This window comes from Procambarus clarkii, chromosome 91, assembly GCF_040958095.1.
Source record: "Procambarus clarkii isolate CNS0578487 chromosome 91, FALCON_Pclarkii_2.0, whole genome shotgun sequence".
NCBI lineage: Eukaryota > Metazoa > Arthropoda > Malacostraca > Decapoda > Cambaridae > Procambarus > Procambarus clarkii.
The window spans coordinates 90,001-102,218 of record NC_091240.1 but is presented as its reverse complement, the minus strand read 5'-3'; the positions used below and the strand labels follow the sequence as shown (position 1 = coordinate 102,218).

At 50.3% G+C, this 12,218-nt stretch overlaps 1 protein-coding gene across 1 annotated transcript in view; it reads right to left on the bottom strand.

Moving 5' to 3' along the window:
- Nucleotides 1-1,228: 1,228 nt before the first annotated feature.
- The window catches only part of LOC123773850 (uncharacterized), a 20,016-nt gene continuing 9,026 nt past the window's right edge, over nt 1,229-12,218 (bottom strand). The window contains exons 3-5 of the mRNA XM_069318901.1: nt 12,067-12,218; nt 7,204-7,377; nt 1,229-2,009 (exon numbers count right to left, since the gene is read on the bottom strand). The exon at nt 12,067-12,218 is cut by the window's right edge and continues 6 nt beyond it. Of these exons, the coding sequence (XP_069175002.1) occupies nt 7,254-7,377; nt 12,067-12,218 (276 nt within the window). The 3' untranslated portion in view covers nt 1,229-2,009; nt 7,204-7,253. The remainder of the gene's footprint in view (nt 2,010-7,203; nt 7,378-12,066) is intronic.

Genomic DNA, 12,218 nt, shown 5'->3' with positions numbered 1-12,218 from the left:
GAAGCGTTGTTACAACCAAGTAAACCAGGTAAACGCTACGCGTACTAGTGGCTGTACAAGAATGTAACAACTCTTGTATATATCTCAAAAAAAAAAAAAAAAAAAAAAAGTACCCATTTTACTGTTGAGTTAAACAGAGGCTACAATTAAGGAATTGCGCCCAGTAAATCCTCCCCGGCCAGGATACGAACCCATGACAAAGCGCTCGCGGAACACCAGGCGAGTGTCTTACCACCGATATACAAGTATTTTTTTCTGGTGGTGCCCATAGGTTTTGTTACAACCTTTTAGGAAGCATTTAAGATCAGGATTGGCATTACAGTTCAGAGTTTTAAATATAGATAGTGAACACTTGAGAGGATGTACAGTGACTTAATATCTAACATATTCAAAGATTTAAGGATGTCGAGTGCTGTCTGGGACCACAGTTTGTTATTGTTCTAAAAATAGCAGATTATATTTTGACCATTTAGTTTAGTTCATTTATTATGCACCCCTTACCCATCTTGTGGGCGGTTATCTTGAGATGATTTCGGGGCTTTAGTGTCCCTGCGGCCCGGTCCTCGACCAGGCCTCCACCCCCAGGAAGCAGCCCGTGACAGCTGACTAACACCCAGGTACCTATTTTCAAGAGTTTGACCAGTTGGACAAATTCTTGTTCTAAACTGACTTTCTCATTCTTAATCTTTTTGTACTAAGCACACTTTTATTTCTCAAGAGAGAAATTATCAAGTCGTATGTGTCGACCATTATCAAGTCCATCTTCTGAAGTGTGGCATGGTCATCGTTGTTGTCACTTCAGCCACGTTAGTGTGACTCAAAGTTTGCATTATGCAGTTCAGTTTTGGTCGCCAACTTCGACTTCCTGGGATTTTATTAGAAATCCGTTTGTATGACTTTACAAGTCAGCGGTGGTCTAGTGGTAGAGTACTAGACCACTAGTGGTAGAGTACTAGACCACTAGTGGTAGAGTACTAGACCACTAGTGGTAGAGTACTAGACCACTAGTGGTAGAGTACTAGACCACTAGTGGTAGAGTACTAGACCACTAGTGGTAGAGTACTAGACCACTAGTGGTAGAGTACTAGACCACTAGTGGTAGAGTACTAGACCACTAGTGGTAGAGTACTAGACCACTAGTGGTAGAGTACTAGACCACTAGTGGTAGAGTACTAGACCACTAGTGGTAGAGTACTAGACCACTAGTGGTAGAGTACTAGACCACTAGTGGTAGAGTACTAGACCACGCCACTGGCAGTGTCGGGGTATTAGGTTCGCGAGGGAGGGGGGGAGGGGGGTAGAAATAGCCTAAGCTACTCTATAATTTTGCGATGTGTTTTCTTGTTTCAATAAACATACTTCAACTTGAACCTATAGGTTCGCGCCCACCTCATAGCCCTAGTGAATTTTCACAATAATAATAATAATTAATAATAATAATAATAATTATTATTATTATTTCGGGAAAAGTACATACATACAAAATGGTAGAGAAGAAGAATGTTGTATTTCTATGAAGGGGCAAATACTGTACATACTCTATACCTAAAGCCACAAATACATACAACGTTTCGGGCATGATGTGGTAAAAATAACTTTAAAAACTAAGACTTAAAACTAGTTGAGATCAAAAGACAAACTGAAGTAGGACAAATAATAACAATGACAATAATTACACGGTGAATGGTATGGCAGAAATTGCAACAGAAGAACAGAGAGTAATTTTAATCATATAAACAGAGGGGGAATACGACATAGACTCAGGCTCCTGGAGATCTCCTTGAGGTTACCTTGAGGTACTTCCGGGGCTTAGCGTCCCCGCGGCCCGGTCGTCGACCAGGCCTCCTGGTTGCCGGACTGATCAACCAGGCTGTTGGACGCGGCTGCTCGCCGCCTGACGTACGAGTCACAGCCTGGTTGATCAGGTATCCTTTGGAGGTGCTTATCCAGTTCTCTCTTGAACACTGTGAGGGGTCGGCCAGTTATGCCCCTTATGATATCAGTGATATCTGCAAAAAGAAAGAAAAACCAGTTATAGAAACGTGTGGTATTGCTGCCTATTGTATAAACACAAAAAAATATCACTTGAGGGGGTATCTTCTTGAGGTTATCTTGAGATGATTTCGGGGCTTCGCGTCCCCGCGGCCCGGTCCTCGACCAGGCCTCCTTTTTGTTACACACTGCCCAGGAAAGCAGCCTGTAGCAGCTGTCTAACTCCCAGGTACCTATTTACCGCTAGGTAACAGGGGGCATCAGGGTGAAAGAAATATTTTGCCCATTTGTCTCTGCCTCCACCGGGGATCGAACCCGGAATCTCAGCACTATTAATCCGAAGCGCTGTCCACTCAGCTGGTGACCAAGACCACAGCTACCTGGTGACCAAGACCTCAGCTACCTGATGACCAAGACCACAGCTACCTGGTGACCAAGACCTCAGCTACCTGGTGACCAAGACCTCAGCTACCTGGTGACCAAGACCTCAGCTACTTGGTGACCAAGACCTCAGCTACCTGGTGACCAAGACCTCAGCTACCTGGTGACCAAGACCTCAGCTACCTGGTGACCAAGACCTCAGCTACTTGGTGACCAAGACCTCAGCTACCTGGTGACCAAGACCACACCCAACCTGGTGACCAAGACCACAGCTACCTGGTGACCAAGACCTCAGCTACTTGGTGACCAAGACCTCAGCTACCTGGTGACCAAGACCTCAGCTACTTGGTGACCAAGACCTCAGCTACCTGGTGACCAAGACCTCAGCTACCTGGTGACCAAGACCTCAGCTACCTGGTGACCAAGACCTCAGCTACCTGGTGACCAAGACCACAGCTACCTGGTGACCAAGACCACAGCTACTTGGTGACCAAGACCACAGCTACCTGGTGACCAAGACCTCAGCTACCTGATGACCAAGACCACAGCTACCTGGTGACCAAGACCTCAGCTACCTGGTGACCAAGACCTCAGCTACTTGGTGACCAAGACCTCAGCTACCTGGTGACCAAGACCTCAGCTACCTGGTGACCAAGACCTCAGCTACCTGGTGACCAAGACCTCAGCTACCTGGTGACCAAGACCTCAGCTACTTGGTGACCAAGACCACAGCTACCTGGTGACCAAGACCTCAGCTACCTGGTGACCAAGACCTCAGCTACCTGGTGACCAAGACCTCAGCTACCTGGTGACCAAGACCTCAGCTACCTGGTGACCAAGACCTCAGCTACTTGGTGACCAAGACCACAGCTACTTGGTGACCAAGACCACAGCTACCTGGTGACCAAGACCTCAGCTACCTGGTGACCAAGACCTCAGCTACCTGGTGACCAAGACCACAGCTACCTGGTGACCAAGACCTCAGCTACTTGGTGACCAAGACCATAGCTACCTGGTGACCAAGACCACACCCAACCTGGTGACCAAGACCACAGCTACCTGGTGACCAAGACCTCAGCTACCTGGTGACCAAGACCACAGCTACCTGGTGACCAAGACCACAGCTACCTGGTGACCAAGACCACAGCTACCTGGTGACCAAGACCACAGCTACCTGGTGACCAAGACCACAGCTACCTGGTGACCAAGACCACACCCAACCTGGTGACCAAGACCACAGCTACCTGGTGACCAAGACCTCAGCTACCTGGTGACCAAGACCACAGCTACCTGGTGACCAAGACCACAGCTACCTGGTGACCAAGACCACAGCTACCTGGTGACCAAGACCACAGCTACCTGGTGACCAAGACCACAGCTACCTGGTGACCAAGACCACACCCAACCTGGTGACCAAGACCACAGCTACCTGGTGACCAAGACCTCAGCTACCTGGTGACCAAGACCACAGCTACCTGGTGACCAACACCACTGAGGTAGATTGGCGGCTACACCTAATTATGATTATAATTTTGCATACTTCATCGTATGGAACAAAGCACTGGTTGTTCTATCCAAACCTATACATTACACAGTATTGAAATAATTCGTAATTTTTATAAATAGTTTTGTCAGGGACAGGCAGCCTTTGTATGTATATATGTTAGGGTTGTGTGGAGGTTCTCCCAGAGTGGACTACTGACCCTGCCCAGGATGGAACCCCACACACTCCTCCAGGCTACCATTTTACTGCTGGGGGAACGGTGATAACTTATATTAACAATTTAAAAGCGGTAATTGGGTGAAAGGAAAAGTGCTCAAGCATGTCATTCCCACGCGGGGTTCCCGATTGTTAGTCGAGACGCGAATTAAAGAATAGTTTAGGTTGAAGCCTTAATATCTATTATAAGAACTACGTATATCAGGATTTTCTAAAAAAAAAAAAGTTATGCACGTGTACAAAAGACCAGTAATAACGCTGTTTAATTCATAGATGCATAATACATTCACTTCGTGTTTTAACAAATAAGTGAATGTAGTTGGCTAGGAAAATTAGTGTCTATATATATCTTAATTTCTATATTCATTAAAATAATTAGACTTTAAGAAAGTGTAGCCTACACTTGCGGGTTTGATGCCAGAGGCCACCATCTGCTCTACTCTTGCTACACAACCAACACTATTTTGGGCTTACTGTTAAATTAGTTGCATCTAGGTTGCCTTAATGAAATATGAATAAATTCATGAAATATTTGGAAAGCAGAAAATAATAATCTATTACCTAATATAATAATTAGCAATACTTGATGTACACAACGTCACGTTCATAAAAAAAATGAATCTCAAAAGATCACGTAAAATTAGCTTCAAGTATTTCTAGAAATATTGAAGAAATAAAAGCGGCTACTTCCATATTAACTTTTACATGACTTCTCCCCTGTCTGTGTGCTTAGTCGTGTCTCATCTCTGACCAAGGGAATAACTCTGGGAAACATTCTCAGATGAAAATATCTTTTCCGCTCAAGTGGTTGATTTGCATGTATACTTGTATATGTACGTGTGTATATATATTATATATTAAAAATATTTATATATATATATTTCGTGAGGCTAGCTTGGGGTTATAGCCTCACGAAATATTGCGAGATGAATGGTCAGTAAATAGGGTGGCCGGGGTCCGAGCCACAGGTTCCAACTTTGCAGGAAGTGACAAATTACGCTAATTTCCAAGCTCGCTAAATACAAAATCCTTCCTCAACAAGAATGAAGGGAAAGTGGTGAAGGGTGCTGATTCCGAGGGAGAGAGACCCGGGCACAGCCGGTGGGCATGAATTATGGGCTATTCATGCCCGTACCACCTCGTGTGTGGCTTAATCTTTATCAATCGATCGGTGGTCATTACTCACCGTGGGCGTGGTGGCCGGGGTTACTACTCACCGTGGGCGTGGTAGCCGGGGTTACTACTCACCGTGGGCGTGGTGGCCAGGGTCACTAGTCACAGTGGGCGTGGTGGCCGTTGTTACTATTCACCGTGGGCGTGGTGGCCGGTGTCACTAGTCACCGTGGGCGTGATGGCCAGGGTTACTACTCACCGTGGGCGTGGTGGCCGGGGTTACTACTCACCGTGGGCGTGGTGGCCGGGGTCACTAGTCACCGTGGGCGTGGTGGCCAGGGTTACTACTCACCGTGGGCGTGGTAGCCGGGGTTACTACTCACCGTGGGCGTGGTGGCCAGGGTCACTAGTCACCGTGGGCGTGGTGGCCAGGGTCACTAGTCACCGTGGGCGTGGTGGCCGGGGTCACTAGTCACCGTGGGCGTGGTGGCCGGGGTCACTAGTCACCGTGGGCGTGGTGGGCGGGGTTACTACTCACCGTGGGCGTGGTGGCCAGGGTTACTACTCATCGTGGGCGTGGTGGCTGGGGTTACTACTCACCGTGGGCGTGGTGGCCGGGGTTACTACTCACCGTGGGCGTGGTGGCCAGGGTTACTACTCACCGTGGGCGTGGTGGCCGGGGTTACTACTCACCGTGGGCGTGGTGGCTGCGGTTACTACTCACCGTGGGCGTGGTGGCCGGGGTTACTACTCACCGTGGGCGTAGTGGCTGGGGTTACTACTCACCGTGGGCGTGGTGGCCGGGGTTACTACTCACCGTGGGCGTGGTGGCTGGGGTTACTACTCACCGTGGGCGTAGTGGCTGGGGTTACTACTCACCGTGGGCGTGGTGGCCGGGGTTACTACTCACCGTGGGCGTGGTGGCCGGGGTTACTACTCACCGTGGGCGTGGTGGCTGGGGTTACTACTCACCGTGGGCGTGGTGGCCGGGGTCACTACTCACCGTGGGCGTGGTGACTGGGGTTACTACTCACCGTGGGCGTGGTGGCTGGGGTTACTACTCACCGTGGGCTTGGTGGCCGGGGTTACTATAGTCACCGTGGGCGAGGTGACTGGGGTTACTACTCACCGTGGGCGTGGTGACTGGGGTCACTACTCACCGTGGGCGTGGTGGCTGGGGTTACTACTCACCGTGGGCGTGGTGGCCGGGGTTACTACTCACCGTAGGCGTGGTGGCTGGGGTTACTACTCACCGTGGGCGTGGTGGCCGGGGTCACTACTCACCGTGGGCGTGGTGGCCAGGGTTACTACTCACCGTGGGCGTGGTGGCTGGGGTTACTACTCACCGTGGGCGTGGTGGCCGGGGTTACTACTCACCGCGGGCGTGGTGGCTGGGGTTACTACTCACCGTGGGCGTGGTGGCTGGGGTTACTACTCACCGTGGGCGTGGTGGCCGGGGTCACTACTCACCGTGGGCGTGGTGACTGGGGTTACTACTCACCGTGGGCGTGGTGGCTGGGGTTACTACTCACCGTGGGCGTAGTGGCTGGGGTTACTACTCACCGTAGGCGTGGTGGCTGGGGTTACTACTCACCGTGGGCGTAGTGGCTGGGGTTACTACTCACCGTAGGCGTGGTGGCTGGGGTTACTACTCACCGTGGGCGTGGTGGCTGGGGTTACTACTCACCGTGGGCGTAGTGGCTGGGGTTACTACTCACCGTGGGCTTGGTGGCCGGGGTTACTAGTCACCGTGGGCGAGGTGACTGGGGTTACTACTCACCGTGGGCGTGGTGACTGGGGTCACTACTCACCGTGGGCGTGGTGGCTGGGGTTACTACTCACCGTGGGCGTGGTGGCCGGGGTTACTACTCACCGTGGGCGTGGTGGCCAGGGTTACTACTCACCGTGGGCGTGGTGGCTGGGGTTACTACTCACCGTGGGCGTGGTGGCCGGGGTTACTACTCACCGTGGGCGTGGTGGCCGGGGTTACTACTCACCGTGGGCGTGGTAAAGACAGGTGTGGGCGTGGTAAAGCCAGGTGTGGGCGCTACCGCCGGAGGTACCCCTCGACGGGCTTGAAGACAGTGTACTTGAAGAGCCGCGCGCCGCCATAACCGTAGAGCAGCTCCCCGTTGCCCTGGTGGTCGTAGAACGGGTAGCGGTACCGCGGCCTGTGGACGACCAGCTGGTTAGTGTGGACGACCAGGTGGTTAGTGTGGACGACCAGGTGGTTAGTGTGGACGACCAGGTGGTTAGTGTGGACGACCTGATTGTTAGTGTGGACGACCAGCTGGTTAGTGTGGACGACCAGGTGGCTAGTGTGGACGACCAGGTGGTTAGTGTGGACGACCTGGTGGTTAGTGTGGACGACCAGGTGGTTAGTATGGACGACCAGGTGGTTAGTGTGGACGACCAGGTGGTTAGTGTGGACGACCAGGTGGTTAGTGTGGACGACCAGGTGGTTAGAGTGGACGACCTGATTGTTAGTGTGGACGACCAGCTGGTTAGTGTGGACGACCAGGTGGCTAGTGTGGACGACCAGGTGGTTAGTGTGGACGACCAGGTGGTTAGTGTGGACGACCTGATTGTTAGTGTGGACGACCAGCTGGTTAGTGTGGACGACCAGGTGGCTAGTGTGGACGATCAGGTGGTTAGTGTGGACGACCAGGTGGTTAGTGTGGACGACCAGGTGGTTAGTGTGGACGACCAGGTGGTTAGTGTGGACGACCTGATTGTAAGTGTGGACGACCAGCTGGTTAGTGTGGACGACCAGGTGGCTAGTGTGGACGACCAGGTGGTTAGTGTGGACGACCTGGTGGTTAGTGTGGACGACCAGGTGGTTAGTATGGACGACCAGGTGGTTAGTGTGGACGACCAGGTGGTTAGTGTGGACGACCTGATTGTTAGTGTGGACGACCAGCTGGTTAGTGTGGACGACCAGGTGGCTAGTGTGGACGACCAGGTGGTTAGTGTGGACGACCTGGTGGTTAGTGTGGACGACCAGGTGGTTAGTATGGACGACCAGGTGGTTAGTGTGGACGACCAGGTGGTTAGTGTGGACGACCAGGTGGTTAGTGTGGACGACCAGGTGGTTAGTGTGGACGACCTGATTGTTAGTGTGGACGACCAGCTGGTTAGTGTGGACGACCAGGTGGCTAGTGTGGACGACCAGGTGGCTAGTGTGGACGACCAGGTGGTTAGTGTGGACGACCTGATTGTTAGTGTGGACGACCAGCTGGTTAGTGTGGACGACCAGGTGGCTAGTGTGGACGATCAGGTGGTTAGTGTGGACGACCAGGTGGTTAGTGTGGACGACCAGGTGGTTAGTGTGGACGACCAGGTGGTTAGTGTGGACGACCTGATTGTTAGTGTGGACGACCAGCTGGTTAGTGTGGACGACCAGGTGGCTAGTGTGGACGACCAGGTGGTTAGTGTGGACGACCTGGTGGTTAGTGTGGACGACCAGGTGGTTAGTATGGACGACCAGGTGGCATGAACGTGGGTGAGACCTTAGCATACAGTGTTCTGGTGAGGTACTCGTGGATGTGGTACTCTCCGGACTGACACTGGAGGTATGGCAGGGTTTACAGGGTCAACTAGAGATTGTACTGAAAAGATGCCTGGCTCGAGGCATTTTAGGGCACAGAGCAACATCTTAGCTAGGAGGGCAAGATGGCGACAGCGACACGTGATCAGATGAAGAGATGGATGACGTCACCATTAGCCAATAGGAGGGAGGTACGGCCGTGACGTGTAAGGTCGGGGCATTCGAGGATTGGCTGGACCCTCACTGGTGTGTGGGAGGTCAAAGGGGAGACGCTCAGTTTGCCGCCCTTCAGTTTAAGGTGAAAATTCTACTGGTCTCGGCTAGGTAGAGAGCAGCGACTAGTGGAGGCAAGTAGAGCAGTAGAAGAGAGGAGGCAGCTGACACGGACCTTTACAGTATACCCTGGAGCAGCGTCTTGGAGCCATGACAGCTGACGTGCCTGGGAGCTTGTGCGACCTGCAGCAGGTTATGTCCAGCGAGTGGACGAGGTGCTTGGTGTACCAAGAAGTTTGGGCGCCTGTTCTAACCACGACACACAAGTCAGAGAAGAGGACGACAGAGGCGGCCAAGGGGCTTGAAGACAGCTCAGAGAGGATAAGAAACCCCGTTATAGTTCTGATAGCAGATTTTTGCTGGGGTGATGATAGGCTTGAGGTAATTTGCAGTGGTTGAACCCTATGCACAGGTAGGGATAGATTACCGGGTAATATAATGAGAGGAGAGTAGAGTGGGGCGACATAATATCTGATTGTTGAGAGTATATAACGGTTTCAGAGACTTTTTTGGCTGTGTTGTATATGGGGGTGATGAATAGTCTCTTGTCTACGTATGGCATACAGATGACACAAAAATCAGTATGAAAATTATCTCGGCTGAAGACATTGAAAAACTTCAAGCTGATATTAATAAAGTTTTCGACTGGGCATCAGAAAATAACATGATGTTTAACAGTGATAAATTCCAGGTACTCAGGTACGGTAAAAATGAGGACCTTAAACATAATACAGAGTACAAAACACAATCAAATGTACCCATAGTAGGAAAACAGCATGTAAAGGATTTGGGAATAATAATGTCTGACGACCTAACGTTTAAGGAGCATAACCAAGCAAATATTGCGACAGCCAGAAAAATGATAGGATGGATTACGAGAACTTTCAAATCCAGGGATCCCATCACAATGGTTGTACTCTTCAAGTCACTTGTGTTGTCCCGTCTTGAGTACTGCTCAGTACTCACTTCCCCCTTCAGAGCAGGAGAGATTGCTGAAATAGAGGGAATACAGAGAACATATACGGCACGCATAGACGCAATAAAGCACCTAAATTATTGGGATCGTCTCAAAGCTCTCCAAATGTACTCACTAGAAAGAAGACGAGAGAGATATCAAATAATATACACCTGGAAGATACTGGAGGGCCAAGTACCAAATCTACACAGTAAAATAACAATGTACTGGAGTGAACGATATGGAAGAAAATGCAGAATAGAACCAGTGAAGAGCAGAGGTGCCATAGGCACAATCAGAGAACACTGTATAAACATCAGAGATCCGCGGCTGTTCAACGTCCTTCCAGCATGCATAAGAAATATTGCCGGAACAACCGTAGACATCTTCAAGAGGAAACTAGATTTATTCCTCCAAGGAGTGCCGGACCAACCAGGCTGTGGTGGGTATGTGGGCCTGCGGGCCGCTCCAAGCAACAGCCTGTTGGACCAAACTCTCACAAGTCAAGCCTGGCCTCAGGCCGGGCTTGGGGAGTAGAAGAACTCCCAGAACCCCATCAACCAGGTATCAACCAGGCACGTATGTCCAGTTCTCTCTTGAACACTGTGAGGGGTCGGCCAGTTATGCCCCTTATGTGTAGTGGAAGCGTGTTGAACAGTCTCGGGCCTCTGATGTTGATAGTTCTCTCTTGAACACTGTGAGGGGTCGGTCAGTTATGCCCCTTATGTGTAGTGGAAGCGTGTTGAACAGTCTCGGGCCTCTGATGTTGATAGTTCTCTCTTGAACACTGTGAGGGGTCGGTCAGTTATGCCCCTTATGTGTAGTGGAAGCGTGTTGAACAGTCTCGGGCCTCTGATGTTGATAGAGTTCTTTCTCAGAGTACCTGTTGCACCTCTGCTTTTCAACGGGGGTATTCTGCACATCCTGCCATGTCTTCTGGTCTCATGTGGTGTTATTTTTGTGTGCAGGTTTGGGACCAGCCCCTCTAATATTTTCCATGTGTAAATTATTATGTATCTCTCCCGCCTGCGCTCAAGAGAATACAGATTTAGGCTCTTTAGTCGGTCCCAAGAGTTTAAATGTTTTACTGAGTGGATCCTAGCAGTAAAGGATCTCTGCACGCTCTCCATATGAGATTCAGAAACAAGTAGTGTATTGTGAGGACTAATAATAAATAGAAGCTCCCCTATGACTCTGTAATATCTCCATTGGTCAAACTATTATGTATTAGCGATAAGACTTACCATTAATGTATCATGACTTACTGTAAATATATAGCTCTTGAAATAGCACTTTCTCTGTAACTATCTTGAGGTTATCTTGAAATTATTTCGGGGCTTTAGTGTCCCCGCGGCCCGGTCCTCGACCAGGCCTCCACCCTCAGGAAGCAGCCCGTGACAGCTGACTAACACCCAGGTACCTATTTTACTGCTAGGTAACAGGGGCATAGGGTGAAAGAAACTCTGCCCAGTGTTTCTCGGCAGCGCCCGGGATCGAACCCAGGACCACAGGATCACAAGCCCAGTGTGCTGTCCGCTCGGCCGACCGGCTCCAACTAGCTGACAGTATAACTATAAGGTGTGAAGGATAGATGAAATTGTTTATGTAATAATCTAAGATGAGGTCTGATAAAGACCTTTTGTGCCCTCTGTAATGCTTTTGCGCTACCGCTCACAGGATGAGTATGGGGTGCACAATAAACTATCAGCCTCCGGCGGCAACGATCAAAATCAATCAATCTCCGGGTCAGCAATTTCTCCAGCTTTGAAAGGGGGCTGTAATTGTGTAGTAGTAGGTAGAATGTCATTGTACCCATACGGTAGAATGGGACACGGTGTCCCATTGTGTCCTCCATTGTGTGTACCATTGTGAGTTCCACTGTGTTAGTCTTGCCTCTTGTAGCAAGGTAGATAAGGTTCTCTGATCTCCGATTATAAGGTACACAAGATCATCTTACCTCCAGTAGTATAGTAGAATAAGTTGTTTTACTCATGGTAGTACGGTAGAATAAGTCGTCTTACCTCTGGTAGTACGGTAGAATAAGTCGTCTTACCTCTGGTAATACGGTAGAATAAGTCGTCTTACCTCTGGTAGTATGGGTAGATAAGCTCGTAGACTTTTTGGAAGTGTGGGTCGGGTACGTTGGCGGGTTGCTTGCCGTAGGAGTAACTTGGCGGGAGGCCGTAGCCTGCGTCGGGTTGGGCACCCGCACCCGCAGCCACCACAACTGTCGCCCA